The sequence below is a fragment of the Trachurus japonicus genome, chromosome 9, assembly GCF_045865225.1.
Source record: "Trachurus japonicus isolate A0001 chromosome 9, Traja_1.0".
NCBI lineage: Eukaryota > Metazoa > Chordata > Actinopteri > Carangiformes > Carangidae > Trachurus > Trachurus japonicus.
The window spans coordinates 4,354,178-4,377,945 of NC_140915.1; the positions used below are offsets into that span (position 1 = coordinate 4,354,178).

Genomic DNA, 23,768 nt, shown 5'->3' on the forward strand with positions numbered 1-23,768 from the left:
ACAGTTAACAGGTGAGACTGGACAGAGAAACTAACAGTTAACAGGTGAGACTGGACAGAGAAACTAACAGTTAACAGGTGAGACTGGACAGAGAGAAACTAACAGTTAACAGGTGAGACTGGACAGAGAAACTAACAGTTAACAGGTGAGACTGGACAGAGAGAAACTAACGGTTAAATCACCGTCTGTGGTGGAGAGTAGAACTTCTCACGGTTCAACAGGGTCCACAACTCTTCATAGAAATGTCTTTAAAACTTTTTTAGGGAAAAATGTTACCACTTTTTTCTAGTAAATGTTTAACTTTTTTTTTTTGAGAAATCATTTTTTTTAAAGAAATTTTTACCACTTTTTCTAGAATTAAAAAAAAAACTTTTTTCTAGAAAATGTTTAACTTTTTTGGGGGGAGAAATACTATATATATTGTTTAAGAAATTTTACCACTTTCTAGAATTAAAAAAAAACAAAAACTTTTTTCTAGAACATTTTCCCACTTTTTTTTTTTCAGAAATACATTTTTTTTAAAAGAGATTTTACCACTTTTTCTAGTAAATGTTTAACTTAGTAAGTCATTTTACCACTTTATAGAATTCTTTATGAGTTATTGTCTGGAAGTATGGGGGAACACCTACAAAACAAATATACGCCCAATATTTCTACTCTTCAAACTTCAAAAAACGTCATCCAAGACCCAGCATGAAAAGTCATTGTATGTCTATAAAGGGAGTAAAACTTTGGAATAATCTTGACTATGAATTAAAAACTGTAGCTCAATCTACAAATGAAGAGTTCATTTGCAAAAGCAGATAAATGCCATTTAAAAAAAATGAACTGATGCTTTTGAATTATTCTTTACATAGTGTTGTTTTCAATAAAGCTTTATTTTTTTTGAGTTACATCTGTGTTTCACGTCTCATCTGCTTGGTCAAAGCCACTCAAATTTGGTTTGACTGATATCACCTTGTGTAAATAATAATTAAACATTTTCAAATATATTTTTTAAAAACGGAGTTATCTGCTTTTGCAAATGAACTCTTCAAATATGAATAAAAAAGCATAAATTCAACATTATTGACAACTACAGAGCAATAATATCATGACACATTGTAAAAGTTGGAAGTCAAGCTTGTCTGTTCTCACTCTTCTCCTTTGTTTTGCAAATATAAGTCACAATATAATCCTGTCCGTTTTATTACTTTTGTCTTTATCTTCATCTTGTAAGTGCAAATCTTGATGCACAAAGGGAACAGACACAATAATAAAACATTTTCATACAATAAGCTGTTATTCAGGGATGCAAACGGGTCAGGACCAAATAAGAGAGGAATTGTCTGGTGGGGGGGGGGGTGCTCACCATTAACAATATCACAGAAAAGGCTGTTATCAGTATAATCAGAGACCATGAATGAGTTCGCCTCAGTTTCACGTGATTGTCACTGTCAGCCTGTTAGAAAAACATTTTACTGACCCCAGCTGAGACGCTGAGACCCCCTCAGGTGTGTGTAAGGTGTGTGTAAGGTGTGTGTGAGGTGTGTGAGGTGTGTGTGGTGTGTGTAAGGTGTGTGTGAGGTGTGTGTGAGGTGTGTGTGGTGTGTGTAAGGTGTGTGTGAGGTGTGTGTGAGGTGTGTGTGAGGTGTGTGTGTGAGTCTTACGCAGCAGCAGGCGGTGACGGTGATCTGGATGGTGTTCCTGCCCGGCTGACACACCTGCTTCAGGTACAAAGGCTTATGGGATGTTTTGTTGTCGCCGCGCTCGATGGTCAGAGGAGTCGCGTTCACGCTCACCTGGAAGAAGGAAACACCAGACCACTCAGCACGGTTGTTATAGTAACTAACACTAGAACTAAAACTAGAACTGGCAGTGAAAAAATAATCTAGTAAACTGAAATGAAATAAAAAAATTTGTCCAAGAAAGAAAAAAGAAGAACTAACTCCAACCTCCAGGTCTCGATGCTGCACAGCAGTAAAGTAAATTAGAGTCAGATAACATTTTATAATGTTACAGAAAACCTGCATAATGTTTTTTCTCCTCATGTTCCTGTCCAGTGTTAATTAAATAAAAAACAAATTTTAATGTACACTGATCGGTTCATTGTAAAAATGTTTATTTATTTATGTAAATGTGGTGTTATCTATACGTAGCCCGAGGCAGCGCTGCTCTTCTGTGAAGCTTCACTTTTCATTCAACAATGTGGCATTAACTGCCACAGATTCATCAGATTTCATCAATGAGACTAACATTAATTTCCTATAAAGAGTTTAACCGGCCAGCGGTAAACCTCTAAAAACCTGCGGATAACGTTACTTGGCTCGTTATCTCCAGCGTGAATACGACGCAGTCGGCCCCGGTGATCAGTTCAGTAGACCGGCTACCGCCTCTGAGACCAGCTGGTAGCATGGATGTAGCCTACTAGCTCCCGGTCGCTGCTCCCTCTGCATTTCTCATAAAACAAACGTCGGAACAAATTTCCTAACAGGCGATATCTGGTTAAAGTCCCACTCCCGCGACCCTTTTCGGCCATTTTAAAACCAGCTCATTAGCCATGCACATTAGCAATGCACCTCTGGGGGGTGGGCGGAGACTGCGCTGCTCTGCACCCGCCCAGCCACCTCCTCGCACCCCACCCCCCCGCTTGCTGACAGCTGGACATTGTACAATTACAGATTCAGCGCGTTTAACGTAAAACTCCACACTGGGATTCGATCCCAGACTGGAACATAGTCCTTGCTCACAGTGCAAGCTGCTCTACCAGGTGAGCTATACCTATTATACCTTCACAGCTACACCGAGCTGTGAAGGCTTTCACCTCTGAGCCAGATGCAGAGCGGGGCGGGAGCTTGTAGCACTAGTGCCCTCCCCTGGAGCTGTGACACCCTCAACTCCAGTCTTCCTGAAACTGCCAGTTTGAGTCTGCCATTGGTTCACAGCAGTTTGAAGGCAGAAAAAACTCTGAAATGCAATTTTGCACTTCCTTCTCTGCTGATAAGTGCTCTAACACAAGAAAAATGCCACAGGAACATGTGAAAAGCTCAGAAAACACGATTTTCACGGGAGTGGGTCTTTAAACTGACCACAGACTGGGGATTTAACAGTGACTTTCTCGCATGAAAAAATATCAAACCTTTATCAGCTTTACTGCTATCACTGTTGCTGCTGAACGGCGATAGCGATAGCGATGCTAATTTGTTAGCCCGGAAGTCGAATGACAAAACCTGGAAGTAGAAGTGGGCGGGGCGGAATAAGGTGAATATCATGTGTGTTTATTACTTTTTTTCCCTCCTTTCTGTGATTTCGCGGGTGTGAATGTGGTGCAGGGGGGAGGGGGGGGGGGATCGGAGAGTGCTCCTGAAGCCCCGCCCATAATCAAGGTATTTTTTGCATTTCCAGCTTAGAGCTCGTCATCCAGAACTGAGGGGTTTAGTTGCTCTTTAAAAACAAACATAAACAGGAAGTGGCACCTGGACGGAGGCGGGCCAGTTGGTGTTCATCTGTCGGTCCTCGTGGTGGTAGCACTTGAACTGCAGCTCCAGGTCCGGCCTACACACACACACACACACACACACAGACACACACACAGAGACACACACACACAGTGAGTAACATTGGGAAAAACATTCAGTCACGTTCATGAGGTTTAAAAGTGCTCGAAAACCGAGTTTGAACTTAATTCATGTGTGTGTTTATGTTATGCAGCAATAAGTTGACTCCAGAGGTTCATAAAGGGACAGTCTGTGTATTGTCTTGAAATTTCAGACCAAGTCACAGAGTTTACTTTCACTTTCGTCAGCTCACCAACTGTAGCTTTAATGAGCTAGGGCGCTTATAGCCTACCATGTAAAATGAGAACTCTTGAAAAATTGCAGTCATCTTGAAATTTAAAGTGATTCCTTGTCTTTCATATTGCCTTTATTGGTAACCGTTTTATAAAAGCAATATATTCGCGTCGGGCCGAACAACGCCCCTTAGCCGTGGTATAAGGAGCATATACCACGGCCTGTCGTGATATATTGCTTAATTACCCTATTCACATGAGAAAAATAATGAATAGGCGTATGAATGAGCTATATTTGGGTGTTTTTCTAAACTTTCCCCTAGTGGGATTCTTCGGGGCTTTTTTTCCCTCACTCAGGACATGTTTAGGATACAAAACCAGTTGAGTTTGCTTCTGTTGCAAGTTGTTCAACGTTGACCCCTTTTTACTGGGCTCGAGGCCGGTAACATTTGGGTGGCGTCGGCGTGGCAACGGGGCGTGGGCGGGGCCTCACCTCATGATGAGCGTCTTGTAGACGGACTCGCGCAGCTGGAAGACGTGGTTGCTGACGGCCAGGTTGTGCTCCAGGCGGAACGGCTCCAACACCACGCCGTCGCGCACCGGGAAGGTCAGACGCAGGTCGTCGCTAGGGTTACCTGGGGACAGGAAGTGGACGGACAGACACGGTCAGACAACCTGCACGCCGTGACATCACAACCTGAGAGGTTTACACACTGCTGACATCATGAGAGAGAAAGAAGGTCATCAATCAGATTATAAAGGGAAGATAAGTCAATTAACTAAAGGTAATCGGATTATTAATTGAAGATAATCAGATTAAAGGGATAGTTCGGGTCTTTTGACATGAATCTATGTGTCATCCCCATCAACAGTTATACGATACGATACGATACGATACGATAAACTTTATTGTCCCGTTCAGGGATATTTGTCTTGGACACTGTAGCTGCTCCATAAATGCCTTAAAGCAGAAGTAAGTGATATATTTGTGTTAATATAAGTCTTAAATAGTTATATCTTCCGACAGCAATCACTTCTATAGAGTGTTTGGTCTGAAACACGGGTCTGTCAGTCACTCTGCTCTGCTCTGAGCCCAGGAGAAAACATTTATCGTATCCTACAGTTTTTATCCAATGAGGAGAGAGAACGGCATGCAGGGCTGTGTGTGCAGCCAAGGAACGCCGTGAATGTGGCGACGTAGGGACGAGGACTGTTATGGTGCGTTCAAGGAAACTCGTGTTTTTCCGACCTGTGAAGTCGTACCAGTTCGATCTGGTACGAGTTCACCGGTCAGAAGTTACGAGTGGCCGTTATAGTGACTTTCACCGGTAAAACAGGTCGGAGAAACACGAGTGGGTTGCCTGGAACGCTACAAAGTCGTAAGTTGTGACTTGAAGCTGTAATTTACGGTTTCAAAAGCCTGCCTGGAACGCAGCATTAGCCAAAACCACCGGACCACTTACTTCTGCTTTAATGGCCACAATGACAAAAACAAAAAACAAAAAGAACAATACACCTCAGCCATATTTGTCCAACAGCATTGCACATATCCCATAACATAACACATATTCAGGGGTGCAAACTCATCAGGGGTAAAAAAGGTGAGAAGATACCGACCCCTTAGGGGGGGTCCGGGGGCATGCTCCAACAAAAACCAACTTTAAAGGTGAATTTACAGTAAATTTTAGCATGAGACTAGGGTCCAGATTTACTCAGGTTTGCACAGTTTTTGCTCCTGTTAAACCTGCACAATCTGTCTCTCTGTGTTTGGTTTAGACACATGTGAAGGGGGTCTTCAGCCTGTGCAGGTTTAGCATGAGCAAAAGCTGTGCAAAACTTAGAGAATCTGTCCCTCGATGTCCATCAGATGAACCTTGCAAACCCTCAAGCCTTCAAACTAAATAAAATGTAATACAGACTGATTGGTTCATTGTGAAACATTTATTTATGGATGTAAATGTGTTTTCTGTACGTAGGCTATGCTCCGAGGCAGCGCTGCTTTCTGTCCAATAACACACATGAAGCTTAAAAATGCCATAGGCTACGTAAAACATATTAAGCGGCAATATGTATTTAAAAGATGTTCAAGCAAACGTACATTGTTTGAAACAACGTTCAAAACACACACGGCCAGCATCACAACTAGGTATAAAGTCTGCTAGCTGATAAAAGGTTTAATATTTTTTCATGTGAGAAAGTCACTGTTAAAGGGATAGTTCAACATTTTGGCAAACTGGCCCATTGCCATAATCCCTATAGTCATAGCAGTAGGTTCGTTACCTTTGATTGTCGGTGCAAGCTGTTTTTAGAACGGTGGAGCAGAGCCGTGAGCTGCTCAGAGCTACGCTACGGAGGCTCATTATGGGATTTCTTGGTTTCCCTCATCAAACTCATCAAATACACAATCCAACAACTCCACAACGCTCTGGTGGACAAGTTGTGAGCTGCACATTCACCACGCTATGAGATAATAACACAACGTTACCACACAGAGTTGTTTTAGAGGGAAATACAGAGACTGTTGATGAAAAACTGTCCCTGAAGGCAACGTGCATCAGAGGTTTTACATGAATTTCCCTCTAAAACAACTCTGTGTGGTAACGTTGTGTTATTATCTCATAGCGTGGTGAATGTGCAGGTCACAACTTGTCCACCAGAGCGTTGTGGAGTTGTTGGATTGTGTATTTGATGAGTTTGATGATGAGAGAAACCAAGAAATCCCATAATGAGCCTCCGTAGCGTAGCTCTGAGCAGCTCACGGCTCTGCTCCGCCGTTCTAAAAACAGCTTGCACCGACAATCAAAGGTAACGAACCTACTGCTATGACTATTATAGGGATTATGGCGATGGGCCAATTTGCCAAAATGTTGAACTATCCCTTTAAATCCCCAGTCTGTGGTCAGTTTATCCAGATGTCGCCTGTTAGGAAATTTGCTCCGACGTTTGTTTTAGGAGAAATACAGAGGTAGTACGAGGCTAGTAGGCTACATCCATGCTACCAGCACGTCTCCGAGGCAGTAGCCGCTCTACTGAACCGATAGCCCGCTGCCGATAACGAGCCGAGTAACTTTATCCGCAAGTTTTTAGAGGTTTACCGCCGACTGGTTAAACGTGCGCCTCAAAGCCGTTGTTTCATCCACTTGTTTTCATCCAGATAAGGTGCACGCGCCTTAAAGAGACAGGTGCATTGCCTCGCCTCGATTATCAAGTGAAGGTAATCATTAGGGCTGCACATCTCTCTGTGATAAACGATTCGATATGAATCTAGATACACAGATTACGATTCGATTCAAAAACGATATCCTTTTAATACAGACCGATTCGATCCGATTCGATACAGTGTAGGACGATTCGATTCTACGGTTAATATTTGTTGTAGGCTAGATATTTTATAAAATAAAGAATTGACTATCTTACAGTAGTACTACAATATTTTTTCAAATATATCCCCAAGCATTGTTGCTTTAAAGCACTGGCAAAAAAAAGAAAGAAGAAAAAGAGAATAACAACAAAATCACATGTCAATGTATTTATTCTTTGACATGGACCAATATCTGTGAGAACGTTTTTGTAATTAGCCCTTTTCCACCGAGCTGGTTCCGGTGCTGGTTCGGAGCCAGTGCCTGCTCAGCACCAGTTCTTGGTTCAGCACCAACTCCTTGCTGGGTCAGAGCTAAGAACCGGTTCTTCTAGGGGCTGGCAGCGGAGTTGCCTTAGCAACAAGACTGCTACGTATTACGTTTGTTTATCGATGAAGCTAACTAGCTGAGCTACAGGCGGTGGCTAACAGCAGCTAACGCTCATATCAAAATATACGTCGAAACGTAGTTGCCGGTCGCGGCGATTACAGCGAAGACGGCTGCTTTTTTTCAGCCGGGTTTAGAGTTATCGCTCATTAATAGCCTAGTCTATGCTTCCACGTCGGGTCCAGTGTTCAACACCCGCAGGTCGGACCAGGTTGTCTACCTGTAGCAGGCAGCAGAGACAGGAGAAGCTCCTGGATGGGGAGTGTGCTAATAGCAGCAGCAAAGCTAACATCAGGACGTCATCTGTTAAACCCCCCGCCCCCTCCGTTATTGGACACAACATGAAACTACTCCAGTTAGCGAATCGTGTTATAACAAAGATATTCGCAGGAAAAAAATTGTTTATACGTGGCCCGTTGATTGATTTATGAGCTATAAAAGACACCGCTAACGGCTAAGCACTCTAGCCCATAGCGATAACCGGTTCATGACTCTACAACCGATTCATCTAGGAATTCATGGCTAATTTGTATCGATTCAGGAGGCTGCTACCGATACAGCCCAATCTCTCACTTGTTAAACCGAATATCCGGTCGCATCGGTTTATCGTTCACAACCCTAGTAATCAGATTACATGTGTCAGATTGCTGAGGTGAGGTGTGGTCGTACCTGTGGGAGGGGGCGGGACCAGGTTGGCGATGTTGGGTTTGATGTCGGGCAGGAAGGACGAGGGCGGCGGCTTGACGTCGCTGTTGCCGGGCGACATGTAGGGCGGCGCCATGGAGCTGCTGGGCGTGATGGGAGGAGTCGGGTTACCGGGCACCGGGGAGGAGGGGTAACCTGGCAACCCTCGCCCCGGCTGAGGGAGAGAGAGAGAGAGAGAGAGAGAGATAGAGAGTTAGTTATGAAACGAGTAAACGTTAAAGGACAATTCCGGGCAAATTCAACTGGGGGCTGTATGTTCCTAACATTTTAGGTCTAAAAGAAGGAATCTGAAGGTTTTCAGTTTAATTGCTCCTGTTTTGCGGTAGTTGTGTCTGTCCCCGCATCGCCACGGCAACGATGAATGGGAGCGGATTGAAGTTCTGCTGCTTAGGCTGTTTCCATCCCTCAAAGCCACAGACAGCGTCAGATGGCGACTCAAACATGCAGCCAGAAGTTTATTTACTTCAAGCAAGTCCAGAGTTGATATTCCTGTGTTTATGACACAAACGGGAGCTTTATGGAGCCATTTCCCTGACATTAAAAGTTGGCATTGAAAATAAAATATGGCATTGTAATAAAAGTTGTAGTGACACTGAAACAAGTATCGGCATTGAAAAATGTTGGAACACAGGCATAAAAAATACAATATTTAATTTGGATTTTTAAAAAATATATATTATCATGTAGTTTTCAGTGTCAGTCTTCAGATTTCTTCTTCGTGTCCATCTTTTTCAGTCTGTTTTTTTACACTGCATTTCCCCCCAGTCTCACTGGTTTTCAGTTTCAAATTTTTTTTTTTCTGTTTCAATGTTCTTATTTTCAATGCCAAGTTACTGTCAGGGTTTTGTCGTGGAGGGGAGGGTCTGAGGGGAGGGGCTAGGGAGGCATGAAGAAGAAATCTGAAGACTGACATTGAAAACTACATTCATTCATTCATTCATTTTCTATACCGCTTATCCTGCACTAGGGTCACGGGTGAGCTGGAGCCTATCCCAGCTGACTTTTGGGCGAGAGGCGGGGTACACCCTGGACAGGTCGCCAGTCTATCGCAGGGCTACATGATAATATATATATACACAATATTTTTTTTTTTTTAAATCCAAATTAAATATTGTATTTTTTATACCTGTGTTCCAACATTTTTCAATGCCGATACTTGTTTCAGTGTCAATACAACTTTTATTACAATGCCAAATTCTGTTTTCAATGCCAACTTTTAATGTAAGGGAAATGGCTCCATAGAGCTTCCCACTGCACCTGAACACACCGAGCGTCAACTTGGGTCTCGACTCCGCCAGACTTTGAATTAGATCTAGTTTTACAAACATGTCGGCTTGTTGAAGTAAATAAACTTCTGGCTGCATGTTTGAGTCTCCATCTGACGCTGTCTGTGGCTTTGAGGGATGGAAACAGCCTAAGCAGCAGAACTTCAATCCGCTCCCATTCATCATTGCCGTGGCGACGCGGGGACAGACACAACTACCACAAAACAGGAGACATTAAACTGAAAACCTTCAGATTCCTTCTTTTAGACCTAAAATGTTAGGAACATACAGCCTGAGTTGAATTTGCCCGGAATTGTCCTTTAACTAACTAAACTAACTAACTAAACTAACTAACAGCTGAGGTGAGGAAGCGTCTCTCACCCCGGTCGGCTGGTTGAAGGAGTTGTAGACGCCGCCGCCGCCGCCGCCTGACGTCAGAGCGTTCAGAGCTCCGCCCCCCTGGCCGTTGAACTGCTCCTGCTGCACAAACAACAACAACAACAACAACAAGGTGATCAGCTGATCTCAAGGCCCCCACACACACCGCCCCGACACAACGCGACGGCCTTTGTCCGACGAGTCTGTCGCCTCTCGTCAGCCACAGTCGGGAGAAAGGAAGCAGTGAAACACACCGCCGCGACTACTGCCGACCAGAACGATTGATATAACAGAGCGGCGATTAGGACTCCCATAGAAATACCGAGTAATTTTAAGTCATAAAGTGGTAATAATCTTTGCCAAGTACAGTAACCATGTTGACTTAACAAAATAAAATGTATTAGACTGATCGGTTCATTGTAAAACATTTATTTATTTACATAAATGTGGTGATTTCAGTCCGTAGCCCAGAGGCAGTCCTGCTCACTTTTCATTCAAACAAACTAATGCCACTGCCACAGTTGTTAAATTTCATCAATGAGACCAACATTAATCTCCCAAAAAGTATTTAACCAGCCAGCGGTAAACCTCTAAAAGCATGTGGGATCCCCCGGGATGAGGACGGAGCTCGGCCCCGGCAGATCAGCTCAGTAGAGCGGCTGCTGCTGCTGTGACAGCCGTTACCATGGTCCCCGGTCACGGCTTCCACAGACAGCACTTCTCCCAAAACATTGGAGCAAATTTCCTAGCAAGCGACGTGTTTACAGCGATAAAGCCAGAATTAAAACAGTTTTTAGCAGCTTTACTGCTGCGGCTCGGTTGCCGTGAAATGGCGATAGCGATGCTAATTTCTGTTAGCCCGTCTATGAGGTTTTACATTATACGTTAGCATTAAGCTAGCGGACTTTATATGCTTAGTTGTGACACTGGCTGTGTGTGTTTTGAACGTTGTTTCAAACTAGTATGTGGGTTTGATTGAACATCTTTGATGCTTAAATATATATTACCGCTTAATATATTGCTTTACTCCTCTTTTTATTTTATGTGCCAATTTTACTGTAGAGAGGGTTGGGACACTATTTGTTTACTATGGACCGTTTGATTCCTGCTCCTCACCTTGTAGTACTGTGAGCTGGGGGGGCCGGAGGGGGAGTACTGGGGGAGGGGCATCTTGTGGCCCTGGTAGGAGGGGGAGGAGCCAGAGCGCTGGGGGGCGGAGCCTGGTCCTCCAGGTCCTGGGGGGGGAACAGAGAAACTGGTTAATTATTGGTTCATTTTGATTTATTTCATTCATAATATACATTCTACACATGGTTGCACATATTTACATAATGTTCACATAGTCACCATGAATGAAAAGGAGGAGGATGAAGAAAACCTATAGTACCTGTCCCTCTCTGTTGTTACAGAGGCTAACACTACCCATACACTTCCAGTGTTTGAGCTAAGCTAATTAGCGACTTTAGGTGGAGGCAGGCTAACACTACCCACACACTTCCAGTGTTTGAGCTAAGCTAATTAGCGACTTTAGGTGGAGGCAGGCTAACACTACCCATACACTTCCAGTGTTTCAGCTAAGCTAATTAGCGACTTTAGGTGGAGGCAGGCTAACACTACCCATACACTTCCAGTGTTTGAGCTAAGCTAATTAGCGACTTTAGGTGGAGGCAGGCTAACACTACCCATACACTTCCATTGTTTGAGCTAAGCTAATTAGCGACTTTAGGTGGAGGCAGGCTAACACTACCCATACACTTCCATTGTTTGAGCTAAGCTAATTAGCGACTTTAGATGGAGGCAGGCTAACACTACCCATACACTTCCATTGTTTGAGCTAAGCTAATTACGGGCGATACGGCTCTATCTCCCTTGTTACTGCACGCACAGCCGAAAGGATGGTGTCTATCTGCTGGTCATGGACTTGGGAGTGAGGCAAGACACGAAAAAAAAATGTTGGCGTATCCCAAATTCTTTTATATCGGCCACTTTCGACAAACCTGCAGAAATAAAACATCTATTTGAGGGTTCTCTGTTGCCTCCCTTGTGAATAACTCTTACTGCTTTTTTCTGACGTCTCTCACCTGGGTGGTACTGCAGGTTCTGGCCCGGGTACGGCCCGGGACCGCCGTGTGGACCGCCGTGTGGACCGCCATGGGGGCCGCCATGTGGACCGCCGTGTGGACCGCCATGTGGACCGCCGTGTGGACCGCCATGTGGACCGCCGTGGCCGCCGCCGCCCGCCCCCGGCATCGAGCCGCCGCCGCCACCGGGACCCGACATCACGTTGACACTGGAGCCCACGGGAACACCGTACTGCTGAGACATCCCCGGGAACGACTGAGGGCCAAAGAGCCAGGTGGTTATTGATTCATTCATGTTGAAATAATAATTAAAGGGATAGTTCACCCAAAATTCATATTTCATTCCTCATTATCTCCTCCTCCCCCTCATGTGGACTAAGGGCTGGGAGAAGTTTCAGAGTCCTCCGTGGCTTCTCTGAGTTACAGGGGGTCTCGGCGTAGCAGTGCATGTCCATATGACGGTTGCAAATGGATACCAACTGTCTTCGTAACAAAAAGACACACCAAAAAACATCCAAATACCTCCATGCTGCTCGTATGTAGTGTCCGTCTTGTATTGAAGCCCCGAAATGCGAAATTGTCCCGAAAAAATTAAATAAGTCTATATTTCAAGCTTGTTTTGTAGCGTCAGTAATCGCACTGACGTTGGCGCAAATCTCGCGAGATTTGGACGGACCAGGAAGAGGAGCTTCGAGAAGCTTCCGCTAGTTTTTTCAGGACAATTTCGCATTTCGGGGCTTCAATAGAAGATGGACATTACATACGAGCAGCATGGAGGTATCTGGATGTTTTTTGGTGTGTCTTTTTGTTATGAAGACAGTTGGTATCCATTTGCAACCGTCATATGGACATGCACTGCTACGCCGAGACCCCCTGTAACTCAGAGAAGCCACGGAGGACTCTGAAACTTCTCCCAGCCCTTAGTCCACATGAGGGGGAGGAGATGATGAGAATGATGCAATTTCAATTTTGGGTGAACTATCCCTTTAAGAGTCAGCACAAAGTGAATGTTTCTGATTAATCTGGTTAGTGTAATCAGATTAGAACCAGATTAATCTGGTTTGAGCCTGACCTCGGAGGTGTAGGGCCGCTTCAGGCCCTGCGGGGGCCTCAGGTGGCCCTGCTGGGGTCCAGGGCCGTAGCCGGGGTGCTGGGGGTGCTGGGGGTGCTGGGGGACCCGCTGGGGGCCCCCCCCTGGTCCGTACATGGGGCCCATGGAGGGGGGGCCCCGCGTGGCGCCCGGACCAGGGCCCATCCCCCCCGGGGCCATGGGGGGGCCGCGGGGGCCCGAGTGCGCCATGAACTGGTTGTTGTAGGCCGGACCCCCCATCTGGAGAAGAAACGACACGATGACACATCACAACACGGTGACATCACAGTGACATCACAGTGACCCACTGGCTGTCATCAGAGCAGTGGGCGGGGCTAGTGGCTCCACTTCCTGTTTGTCATTGTTGTTGTAAATAAAGGTTGTGTCCGAAATCACTCACTCATTCCCTCCTCCCTATATAGTGAATTCAATATAGTGACTCACTGGTCAAATGAAAAACACTTTCAGACACGACTCCGCCGCACAGTTAATGACGTATTATGTTGCGTAATTAAAACGTTCCGACCGCGATCGTAACGGCCGGTGTAGTTACCATGGATACAACCATAGTAACGGCCGGCGTAGCATAGACCTACGGGTGTATAGGTACCAACATAAAAAGAGGAGTAAATCAATATATTAAGCGGTAATATATATATATTTAAGCATCAAAGATGTTCAATCAAACCCACATAGTTTGAAACAACGTTCACAACAACGTGTCACAACTAAGCATAAAGTCTGCTAGCTTAATGCTAACGTATAATGTAAAACACCATAGACGGGCTAACAGAAATTAGCATCGCTATCCAGAGTCTGTGGTCAGTTTATTTATTTGGTAGCTACACCGGTCACTACTTCATTTATTTGGTAGCTACACCGGTCACTACTTCATTTATTTGGTAGCTACACCGGTCACTACTGCATTTATTTGGTAGCTACACCGGTCACTACTTCATTTATTTGGTAGCTACACCGGTCACTACTGCATTTATTTGGTAGCTACACCGGTCGCTACTTCATTTATTTGGTAGCTACACCGGTCACTACTTCATTTATTTGGTAGCTACACCGGTCACTACTGCATTTATTTGGTAGCTACACCGGTCACTACTGCATTTATTTGGTAGCTACACCGGTCACTACTGCATTTATTTGGTAGCTACACCGGTCACTACTGCATTTATTTGGTAGCTACACCGGTCACTACTTCATTTATTTGGTAGCTACACCGGTCGCTACTGCATTTATTCGGTAGCTACACCGGTCGCTACTTCATTTATTCGGTAGCTACACCGGTCACTACTTCATTTATGTGGTAGCTACACCGGTCACTACTTCATTTATGTGGTAGCTACACCGGTCACTACTTCATTTATGTGGTAGCTACACCGGTCACTACTGCATTTATTTGGTAGCTACACCGGTCACTACTGCATTTATTTGGTAGCTACACCGGTCGCTACTGCATTTATTTGGTAGCTACACCGGTCACTACTGCATTTATTTGGTAGCTACACCGGTCGCTACTTCATTTATTTGGTAGCTACACCGGTCGCTACTTCATTTATTTGGTAGCTACACCGGTCACTACTTCATTTATTTGGTAGCTACACCGGTCACTACTTCATTTATTTGGTAGCTACACCGGTCACTACTTCATTTATTTGGTAGCTACACCGGTCACTACTTCATTTATTTGGTAGCTACACCGGTCACTACTGCATTTATTTGGTAGCTACACCGGTCACTACTGCATTTATTTGGTAGCTACACCGGTCACTACTTCATTTATTTGGTAGCTACACCGGTCACTACTTCATTTATTTGGTAGCTACACCGGTCACTACTGCATTTATTTGGTAGCTACACCGGTCACTACTTCATTTATTTGGTAGCTACACCGGTCACTACTTCATTTATTTGGTAGCTACACCGGTCACTACTTCATTTATTTGGTAGCTACACCGGTCGTTACTGCATTTATTTGGTAGCTACACCGGTCGCTCTGGGCCGCTGTGGTAACGGCGTCGATCCGTGACTGCAATGCATGATGGGATATCTTGCTCCGGTTAGTGACCATCGGATGTTCACTACATTTGGCGGTGAATTGTGGGATAGATTCAGTCACTAGATAGTGAACATTAATAATCACTAAACATTCAGACACCACTACAACAACTGGTCACTAGATAGAGAGGAGGGGGGGTTAGGACACAGCCTAAGTTTGGTGTGTGACGTCGCTCACCTGTCCGTAGTTCATCTCTTGGTTTTGTTTCTCCTGGATGGCGGCAACGGTTGCCGTGGCGGTGGCGGTCGCCGTGGCAGCAGCAGCAGCAACAGCAGCGGCGGCGGCCTGAGTGAAGTCAGCTGACCCTCTGGAGCCGCCAGGGTTGGACGGGTAACTACACACACACACAGAGTTAAACTGAAGATACTGACGACATAAATCAAATTATAAACTTTTTACTCTTTAATAAACTGTATGAAAATAAAATGTAGAATGTTTTCATTTCAATGGACAAACAACAACTTGTCTGCTGATGTGAACGGCTTCACAGTTCAAAAGATTATTGATTGATTATTGGAAATTGAATCCACGTTGTGTTAAAAACAGGGTATATACAGGAATCTTGAAGTTAATTCTAAAACCTTTTTAAGACTTTTTCAAGACCGTCTCAATATTTTTCAACACCTCACCGCCGCTTCAAGCTGTAACCATTTACATCAGTGACACTTTTAACTTAACAGTTTTAGTTTGTGATAAAGACTATAGACCACTATGATGCTACAGAATTCAAAATAGGCTAGGATAATAAATAAAAGGCAAAGTTTATAATAATAAAAATAAAAAAAACATTTCTCCACTCCTAAAAAACCAAAACAACAATCTTATTTTCTTTTTTATGTACTGGTTCATCTTTGTTTTTTTGATAAAATGAATAAATTCACACACTTTCACAATGTTTTTTAGGACTCAAACTCTTGGACAGCTAATTCAGAAAAAATACCTTCAAAATTTAAGACTTTATGAAGTCGTAAAAATACTTTTTAATACTTTTTAAGGGTCTTAAATTTCCCAAAATTGATTTATCACCTTTTAATACTTTTCAAGACCCCGCGGATACCCTGAAAAAGTTGAAAGAAAAACACAGTTTTTATTTGGACCTAACCAACTGCTGATCGGCGGGCGCTAACCCTGGGCGGAGGGATACGTGAGTTGGTTAGGTCCAAATAAAAACTGTGTTTTTCCTGCACTTTGAAGGGCTGGAAAAAATTATATTATAGCGAACAATTGAACTGTGTTTTTTTTTTCAGGTAAAACCTCTTTTAGGCCGTGAAAATAGGCCGTTTCTTTGGGTCCATTCAAAACACTGTATGTTGTAAATCTCTGGGCAGGGCTATTATGGGCTGGCGTTGCTAACGGGAGGAGTGCAGAGAGTCTTCTACTGCAATTAAAGTACTTAGGGGCTATTTGTAGATCATACAACCCCACTTTAAAAAAAATGCTACTATCCCTTTAATGTAATTGCACATTGTCCCTTATTAAACGAATAAATTAAAACTAAAAACTCCTTGTTGTCCCTTTAATTGATTTATTGATTATCGTCCCAGGCCTAGAAACAGACAGACAGACAGACAGACAGACAGACAACCCCCCAGTCGGCTCTCACCTCCCCGTGTAGCCCCCCGGTCCTCCTGCGTAGCCGCCCGGCGTGCGTCCGTACATGCCCTGGTTCATGTAGGCCTTGCTGGGTTCTCCGTAGCCCTGCTGCCCCATGTAGCCGCCCGGCCCCCCGGCCAGACCGCCGCCGCCGCCCGCCATCATCGGCCCGCCGCCCGGCGCCGCGCCCGGCCCCATCACGCCTCCACCCAGGCCCTGACACACACACACACACACACACACAACAAGGCATGAAAATTGCCGTTTTGAAACCAAAATAGATGAGCGGTCGCCACAGACTGGTTAATTAAAGCAAACACTGCTGGTTGATAAGTTTGGTTTTATCCACCACTAGCATGCATGTGCGCTTCTCTCTCTCTCTCTCTCTCTCTCTGTCAGTACGTTTACATGACACTTGAAAAAACCGAATTATTGCCTTAATCCAACTATAACTGGACAACTGAAGTGCATGTAAACACCTCAGTCCGACTGATATCGGAGTTGGAGAACTCCGATTAAGACACCCAGATAATGTGATTGGAATTAGATTTTCTCCGTCATGTAAACACCTTAATCGGAGTAGAACTGGACAATGCGTGTGCACCAAGTGGAGCAGAGAAGCCGCCTGAATCCGGCAAAGTAAAGAAAAAAACCCAACGTCAGCGCCGATTCAATGCATCTCACACAGAGCCACCAGCAAGAGTGTTTTTTTTTTTTTTTTTTAAAAGAGAGAGAGGAAAAAAGGAAGCCCGTATCCTATCCTCAGAGTGAATCCAGCCCAGACTGGCGCGTCTGGTCGGGAACTGCAGTTGAGAATTTATTATTAAGCTACTAAGTTGTTTATATTCAGTTTTTTAGGAGGTGACAGAAAAGTCAACAGGACAGGCGGCGTATTAACCTGCTGAAGCAACAGGTGACGCCGCATGAGGGGGCGGACCCCGTCAGTTATTAGGTTTTTTCAGTTGCATGTAAACTGAGACAAGGACAGAAGTCTGATTTGACGCCAAAATCTAATTTTGAGCCGAGCTGGATTAAGCTTTGCATGTAAACGTACTGAGTGTGAGTGAGTGCAGCAGATCCATCATACCAGGGGAAAACAGCTGATGATCTGTTAAAAGTATTTCTGGGAGAAGATCCACAATTTACTAAATTAGCTGCACAATATGTAACATTCTGCCACGATACTAGAAAAGTACACGAATGCTGATCAGAACCATTATTGATGTCATTTAATATTGTTGTCGTTTTTTTATTATCATTTGTTACTCTCATCATTTAAGAACAATGGGCCTCATTCACGAACCGTTCTTAAGAACAAATTTGTTCTTAAGTCCTACTTACGAAGTTTTTACGAAGATTGTGGCATTCATGAATGTTTTCTTATCCAGAATTTGTTCTTAACTGAGAACAAAATCTACGAACAGTCAGGAGTATACTTACGCACTTTTAGGTGCTGAGACTTCTGCAAAAATAACCGATTATAGCGTTTTCTTTTGTTCTGCAGTTGTATGATATTATATGATTTGAATAAGAATTATTTTCTTATCTTTTATGATGTTTTTAATAATAATAATTAATAATTATATAAATTAATAATAATAATTGACAAATCATCGCAGTCTCTTAAAAAACATTATAGACACTTAATTCATATCAGTTTTTTTTCTCTTTTTTTGGGGGGGGTGGGGGGGGGGGTTGCTGCGGGTATGATTTTTTTTCCTGATTGCGGGCTGCAACAGTGCACTCACTGTAAGTGTTCACACACAACTGTGTTTTTTTCATATGTGATAATATGATATTTATGATGGCACACGTGAGAGTGTGGTCTCTCTGATAACAACCGAAGAGCTGCATCCACGGCTGACGCTACTAAATATAGCCTAAATATAAATATAAAAATATAAACTAAATATAATTTATAATTTGTTTGTTTGTTTCTTTGTTTCATTCCTGCCGCAGTAGCGCCACTTCACTACTTAAGTTCTTTTTATGTTTGGAGTCTGGTGCTCCCTCCCAGATTTTCATTTGAGCATTTCAACTTTCTTTCTCACTTCACCTTCTCTGCTCAGTGCCTGTGGGTGCTGTGTGCACACGGCCCTGCAGTCTCATGCCCTTTTACGGGCATTGATGGGGCCGTTACCTATGCTAATCATATGTTAATTAGACTCACCTGGCACACGCCCTCAACTTACGAGGAGATGGCATTCATCAAGTAGGAACACAGCTGCCAACAATTCTGAGGCTTACGAACGCGTTGATGAATCTGACGTAGGGTTTTCTTAAGGAACCTCTTAAGAACAACTTAAGAAAGAATCTAAGAAGGTTCTTAAGAAGATATTGGTGAATGAGGCCCAATATGTGTCTGTTTTATAACAACTTGCAACAGTCTAATGATGCCCAATCTTACCACACATATTTATTTTGTGTTTCATGTGATGTAGACTGTGTATAAGAGAGAGAGAGAGAAAACAAAGACCTTAATGATGACGTCATACCTGGCTGGCCGAGGGATTGGTCACCCCCCAGACGGTGGTTACCACGGAGAGGGACCCTGTGGGCTGATTGGTCTGCTGCTGCCAGCTGGAGGGGTCGTAGGGGTACGAGCCGTCGCTAAGGAAACGGAGGGAGGGAAACACAGGTCACGTGACTCTCAGGGAGCTGGAATCACATGGTACAGAAACACCTGCCGCTCTGTGAGGGGGCGGGGCTTCAGAGGAGGGGCGGGGCTTCAGAGGAGGGGACGGGGCTTCAGAGGAGGGGGCGGGGCTTCAGAGGAGGGGGCAGGGCTTCAGGCTCGGCTGTTGAGCCCAGCGTCAGCAGGTCGTTACATATCAGCCTATAGATATTTTACTCTTATATCCACCACTTAACGGAGAACGACGCTGGGTGTCGCCATGACACTCCATTCATTACATTTTAGATTATATATTAATGAAATGCAAATTTGTGATAGTCAGTTTAGTCTAATTAAATATGCGGATGACATGGCGCTGGTGGGTCAAATGGTCAATGGAAATGGGGATTTGGAGAAGGCCTACTTTGATCATATACACCGCCTTGTGGCCTGGTGTGAGGAGAGCGCCCTCCTCCTAAATTCCACTAAGACCAAAGAACTTGTTGTGAGGGCCAGGGCTGGACAACCTACATGTCAGCCAGTTAAAATAGGAGGCCAAGATGTTGAGATAGTCAGTAGTTTTAAATATCTTGGTATCATCCTAGATAGAAATTTGAATTTTATTGAACACACTGACCACATCTTTAAGAAAGCAACCCAGAGACTGTTTCTCTTAACTCTTTGAGTGCCAGCCCTTTTATAAAATGGTCAGTGCCATGTGCCAGCGTTTCGGGGCATTTTGAGTAATATTTTAAGACCAAGAGAATATTTTGTACTATGACTCTGAAAACACCAAACAGCTCAAAGGAAAGAGGAGACTCTCTATTTAACTAGGGAGAAAAACATTTGTTTGTACCTTGTTCCATTCTTAATTTATCTTAAGTTGAATAGAGCCTGGTTGCACCAAAAAGACCACTTTTTTTCTAGAAAGCTGAGAAAAATGCATTTTTGTGAAAGAGAGTCTCTCAAGAAAAACAGTGATTTATCCGTTTTAATTTTGGCTTCAAAAACATGTAAGACGTCTGAAAATTTCATTTCACATGTTTTTTCATTGTACAAAAAAAAAAAAACTAAAATACAACAAGTAGGAGTCCTACTATGCAGAGTGATGCCTGCTCTCCTACTCCTCCTGCAGTTGCTGACGTATATATACGTCAATGGCACTCAATGAGTTAAGGAGACTTAACAGCTTTGAGGTCAGTAGAAAAGTGCTGAAGACGGTCTACACCAGTCTGCTGGAAAGTATAATCTCATACAACATCACATGTTGGTATGGGAATCTGGGGGCCAAAAGCAAAAGTAAACTTACAAAAATTATAAACACAGCTAGCAAAATTATACTGAACCCCCAGAGGCAGCTAGGGGAAATTTACACGACTCAGACTAGGAGGAAAGCCTCACAGATAGCCCAGGATCCTTCACATCCTCTAAATCATGCATTTGAAAGACTCCCATCAGGAAGGAGATTCAGGGTCCCTGTATCAACAAGAAACATTTTCAAGAAATCCTTTGTACCTACATCAATTGTCTTGCTAAACCAAATTAAACCAAATTAATGAATCAACCAGGATCAGGTGACATTTGGTACCTACACCGGTGGCTAACGCTACCAGTTAGCCGCTCTAGAATGCTACTACGAGGTGAAACGGAAGTTGAAAACCGACTTCCGTTGTGGTGTGACGCAATGGATCATGGGAAAATAAAGTGGTGGATACATGTACTGGTATATATTACTCTTATATAGAGTCTATGGAGACACTGACAGAAGCAGCAGGACAGACACAGACAGATGGATAAACGGTGAAGTTAATAATAACGGCCGTCGGCAAACCAACCGGATGTCATTTTACTCCACCAGAGAAAGACGGTAAAACAATACCACATCACCATGACAACATGTTGTCAGACCACTTGTTTACATAGAGGCTTGTTTATCCTGTTACATGCAGCGTCTGTTGTCTGTCTGACGTCTGCCCCATTTCACCTGAATGCAACATCAAGAATACGTTCAGATATGCAACCGCACCGCTAGATGGGGGGGGGGATTCCTACGTACTATACCTTTAAACATCTGAATATAATTTGAGTATTTAAAGCAATACTAAAGAACTTTCAGTTTTGGTTGAGTTTGGCGGCGCCTGTGGACCAAAGCGGTAGTGTTTTGCTTGAAGGAAGACTCCATTTCCCATGAGCACTAGCGTGAAGCCCTGTAAATATCCTGCATTAAAATTAACAGAAGACATCAAAACTAAGTTTCTGTTTCCAGTGGATCATTTCAAAGTGAAAACACAAACATAATCCATTGCTAAAGTGCCGTTTTGCCTGTTCCCTCCTTGTTGTGACTCGCAAAAGTGAAAGTGAAAGTAAAGTGAGAGCAGGGTTCCTACCATGCTCCTCAAAGCTGCTTAGTGCCAGAGAAAGAGATACAGACCATAATGATACAGACCCCCTCAGGCCACGACAGAGGTGTCATTCAACCTGTTGTAAGTCGATGTATCATCACAAAAGTTATGAAAATATTTTATGAAGGTTGAAAAGTTCCTTAGTGTTGGTTTAACATAAGGAGCGTTAAGCCTGGTTTATGGTTCTGCATCGTGTTGGCGCCGTAGCTACGCCGTAACTAGTGTGTGTGTGTGTGTGTGTACCTGTGAGGGTTGTTGGCCAGTCCAGCCTTCATCTGGTTCAGAGGGTTCATGGTGGAGGGGGCGGAGTCACTGGGGTCCAATCAGACGCTGAGACTCCTGGAGAGAGAGAGAGAGACGATGTCATCGATCATCAGCTCAGCACAGACCAGCGCTGTCAGAACGAACTTCGCTATTCTAATACAATTCGAATGAATGTTGGTCAAAATGAGAACATTCGAAGGTGGAAACTGACGTTCGAACGTTAACGAGGCAAATTAACGTGGTGCGTCGCGACGTTCAGAGTAGTAGCTACACATGTTGATAAAACACAATGCAGTTGTTGTTGTGCACAAGTAAAGGTAGAGCTGCAGCTTCAAATATACAAGCAGAGTTTTTTTAATTGCCCGTTCATTCGGCCGCCACGGTGGCGTATGTGTCCCCACTCTACACGCACACCTTTCTTTTTTTTAATTGATCGATCCGCGGACCACTTGTGATCACGGATCAGCTGTGATCTGTTGCACCACTACTCTGTGCCCTAACCCCGCAGCCCCCGCGAGGAGGAGGGGGGGGGGGGGGTTTACACCAAATCAACGACCTTTTTTTTTTTTTTTTACCGCAACATATGGTTCACGTCTAGATAACTTATGTATTTGTCCATAGTTCTCTGTTTAACACTTCAAGAGACTTTTGGTGAAGTAACCATGGACAGCTCCTATGCAGGATTGTTCTGCTGTGTCCTTGTCGCCACCGTCATCAAAAATTTGAATATTATTCGAATATTTAACATAAGATGGGTTAGAAATTCGAACCTGATTTGGGGGGAAGAAGGAAGGACAGCCCTATCACAGACTACATTTCCCTTGGCTGCACACACAGAGAGGACTGCCCCTTTATGCCGTTCGCTCTCCTCATTGGATAAAGGTTGTAGGATACAAGGAAAGTTTTCTCCTGGGCTCAGAGCAGAGCAGAGTGACTGACAGACCCGTGTTTCAGACCAAACACTCTATAGAAGTGATTGCTGTCGGAAGATACAACGATTTAAGACTTAGATTAACACAAACATTCAGCTTACTTCTGCTTTAAAGGGACAACAAGGAGTTTCTCCAGTGGCAGAACGAAAAATTCCGCGACAATAAAAAAGTCTCATATTAATGTGGATGAATCTACGTTGTTAACTCTTTCGCGACCATTGACGAGTAAACTCGTCAAAAGCGTTTTTTTTTTTTTACAGATTACGATAATAGACACTCTGAGGTCCCTGTGTGTGAATATGGTTCCTCTGATATGTAAAACTGTTTTAAACTACAATCAAAACATAATGTTTTTTATAAACTGTGTGATCTTGGTTTTGTTTGAGTAATCGTTCTCCTTGAACGCTGCTCTGGGGTCAGCTGCAGCGCTGTGCTGCTGTCGGCTACAGTGTTGCCACTTTCTTGCTAAATCTGGCGACTTTCCAAACCCTCTTTTGACAAAAGCGACCGACGACAAATGTGGCGACTTTTTCCGGTGCTGTTACAAACGTTTCTGGTTTGGAGACTCGGATCTGAAAGCCCGTTATCTCTGCTGTTTTCACGGCGCTGTGCAGCGGAGCGGGGGCTGTGCAGCGGGGGCTGTGACCGGCCGCCCCCGCCCCAGAGCACTCATCGCCGGCCAGTCACACAGCAGTGTCACGGAGCTGCTGCGCTGCAGCCAGAGACCCACACCGCTGCACCGCTGCACCGCTGCACCGCTGCACCCCTGCACCGCTGCTCTCCACGCTGCCACACCCCCCAGATTTACCTACAAATATATTTATTTAGCTGTAGAAATGATTCGGGAGACGTCACACT

The 23,768-nt window shown here is 44.1% G+C and overlaps 1 protein-coding gene across 2 annotated transcripts in view; it reads right to left on the reverse strand.

Moving 5' to 3' along the window:
* Positions 1 to 23,768, reverse strand: part of LOC146980685 (zinc finger MIZ domain-containing protein 2-like) — a 41,611-nt gene that overhangs the window by 14,165 nt on the left and 3,678 nt on the right. Inside the window, exons 2-13 of one of the 2 annotated variants that reach the window (XM_085785719.1) lie at positions 21,958 to 22,053; positions 19,194 to 19,308; positions 16,709 to 16,914; positions 15,283 to 15,439; positions 13,017 to 13,274; positions 11,945 to 12,200; positions 10,980 to 11,098; positions 9,867 to 9,962; positions 8,185 to 8,374; positions 4,263 to 4,404; positions 3,456 to 3,534; positions 1,650 to 1,781 (exon numbers count right to left, since the gene is read on the reverse strand). In XM_085785719.1, the coding sequence (XP_085641845.1) occupies positions 1,650 to 1,781; positions 3,456 to 3,534; positions 4,263 to 4,404; positions 8,185 to 8,374; positions 9,867 to 9,962; positions 10,980 to 11,098; positions 11,945 to 12,200; positions 13,017 to 13,274; positions 15,283 to 15,439; positions 16,709 to 16,914; positions 19,194 to 19,308; positions 21,958 to 22,007 (1,800 nt within the window). In that variant the 5' untranslated portion in view covers positions 22,008 to 22,053. Of the gene's footprint in view, positions 1 to 1,649; positions 1,782 to 3,455; positions 3,535 to 4,262; positions 4,405 to 8,184; positions 8,375 to 9,866; positions 9,966 to 10,979; positions 11,099 to 11,944; positions 12,201 to 13,016; positions 13,275 to 15,282; positions 15,440 to 16,708; positions 16,915 to 19,193; positions 19,309 to 21,957; positions 22,054 to 23,768 lie in introns of both variants that reach the window. The other variant, XM_085785718.1, reaches the window with a different exon arrangement.